This window comes from Verticillium dahliae, genomic scaffold (genome assembly GCF_000150675.1).
Source record: "Verticillium dahliae VdLs.17 supercont1.23 genomic scaffold, whole genome shotgun sequence".
NCBI lineage: Eukaryota > Fungi > Ascomycota > Sordariomycetes > Glomerellales > Plectosphaerellaceae > Verticillium > Verticillium dahliae.
In genome coordinates this window covers 468273-469401 of record NW_009276931.1, presented here as the reverse complement: position 1 = coordinate 469401, position 1129 = coordinate 468273, and the positions used below count along the sequence as shown (strand labels likewise).

The 1129-nt window shown below is 53.9% G+C and overlaps 1 protein-coding gene across 1 annotated transcript in view; it reads left to right on the top strand.

The window, feature by feature from the left end:
• Positions 1 to 276: 276 nt before the first annotated feature.
• Positions 277 to 1129, top strand: part of VDAG_09205 (uncharacterized protein) — a gene marked incomplete at both ends in the record, with an annotated part of 1564 nt that continues 711 nt past the window's right edge. Inside the window, 4 exons of the mRNA XM_009655507.1 lie at positions 277 to 359; positions 432 to 787; positions 839 to 893; positions 949 to 1071. Coding sequence (XP_009653802.1) covers positions 277 to 359; positions 432 to 787; positions 839 to 893; positions 949 to 1071 — 617 coding nt within the window. The remainder of the gene's footprint in view (positions 360 to 431; positions 788 to 838; positions 894 to 948; positions 1072 to 1129) is intronic.

Below are 1129 nucleotides of genomic sequence, written 5' to 3'. Positions count from 1 at the left end.
AATAAGCTCACCGTTAAGATATTGGATCCCGAATCGGCGTATCGTTTAGAAAGTGGTGGAGCCAATCGCCAGGTAGGAAACCCCAGGGCTGTCGCCGCGTTGAAAGGGCTACCAGGTGCACAACCACAAACTTCGTGCTCCTGATTAGATCTGGAGTATCGCCTGGCGCAGAGCTTGTAAGAAGGTAAGACACACGAGTAGTTCTTGATCTTCCGGGGGTGGTCCAGAGCCGTTTGTTTATTTCTTTCTTTGTTGGTGTCGCATCTTCAGGACGACATGGCGCTGGTGCCTAAACCACTGCACCTCCCTCCACCTCAGGTGCCGACTCCAGTTGGGCGCTGTTTCCTGGCTAAGACAAAGTTCACCAGCAATGTCCAAAACGATAGATGACCTGCTTCTATCGTAGAGGCCTGCTTTTACAACAAAAGTAGACCACCATGGGCTCAGAAAACCAGCAGTACGTTGTGGAGGACGAAATCGCTGCCTTCTTTCTCCAAGACGTCGATCCCCCGCGCAAGTTGCGATGCATTAGCCAGGGAGCTCGTTGACGGTGACCAAGTCGTTCCAGTCGCAGTGCAGGGAGCCTGCTCGTACACGGTATACGCTGGACCAAACCTTGGCCACATCGTTCAGTTTCGCCTCAAGACTCTCGGGCTGAAGGTGGAGACCGCGGCTCTTGCCCGACAGGTCTTCAACACCTTAGCGCCAGACGTATCGTTCAAGCAACAGCTCGGCGAAGACTGCACGACACCTAGGCGGGAGCCTCTACTCGTCTACGTCATGGCTCGTATGCGAGGGATAAGCTATCTGGACTTCAAACGCTTTCACAGATTTCCAGAAAACTCACCCGAGAGGAAAGCCTGTCGTAAGAACCCGATGCAGGATGTTGCAAGGTCTGCCGTAGCCTATCATCTGTACTGCGAGCTGTGCTGATCTTTTCTGACGTAGATTCTTTGCTCTTGCCTGGAAGACGCCGCAGGAGGTTGGCCGGACCGATTGCGATTGCATGGCTGAGATCTTCCAGAAAGAGCTTCAGATGCTGCTCATCGCGCTGCCCGACCAGCTTCACCGGTTATCCGCGCCACGTTGGCGTCATTGCCCAGCATCTTCTCCCTTCCCATGGTTCTTC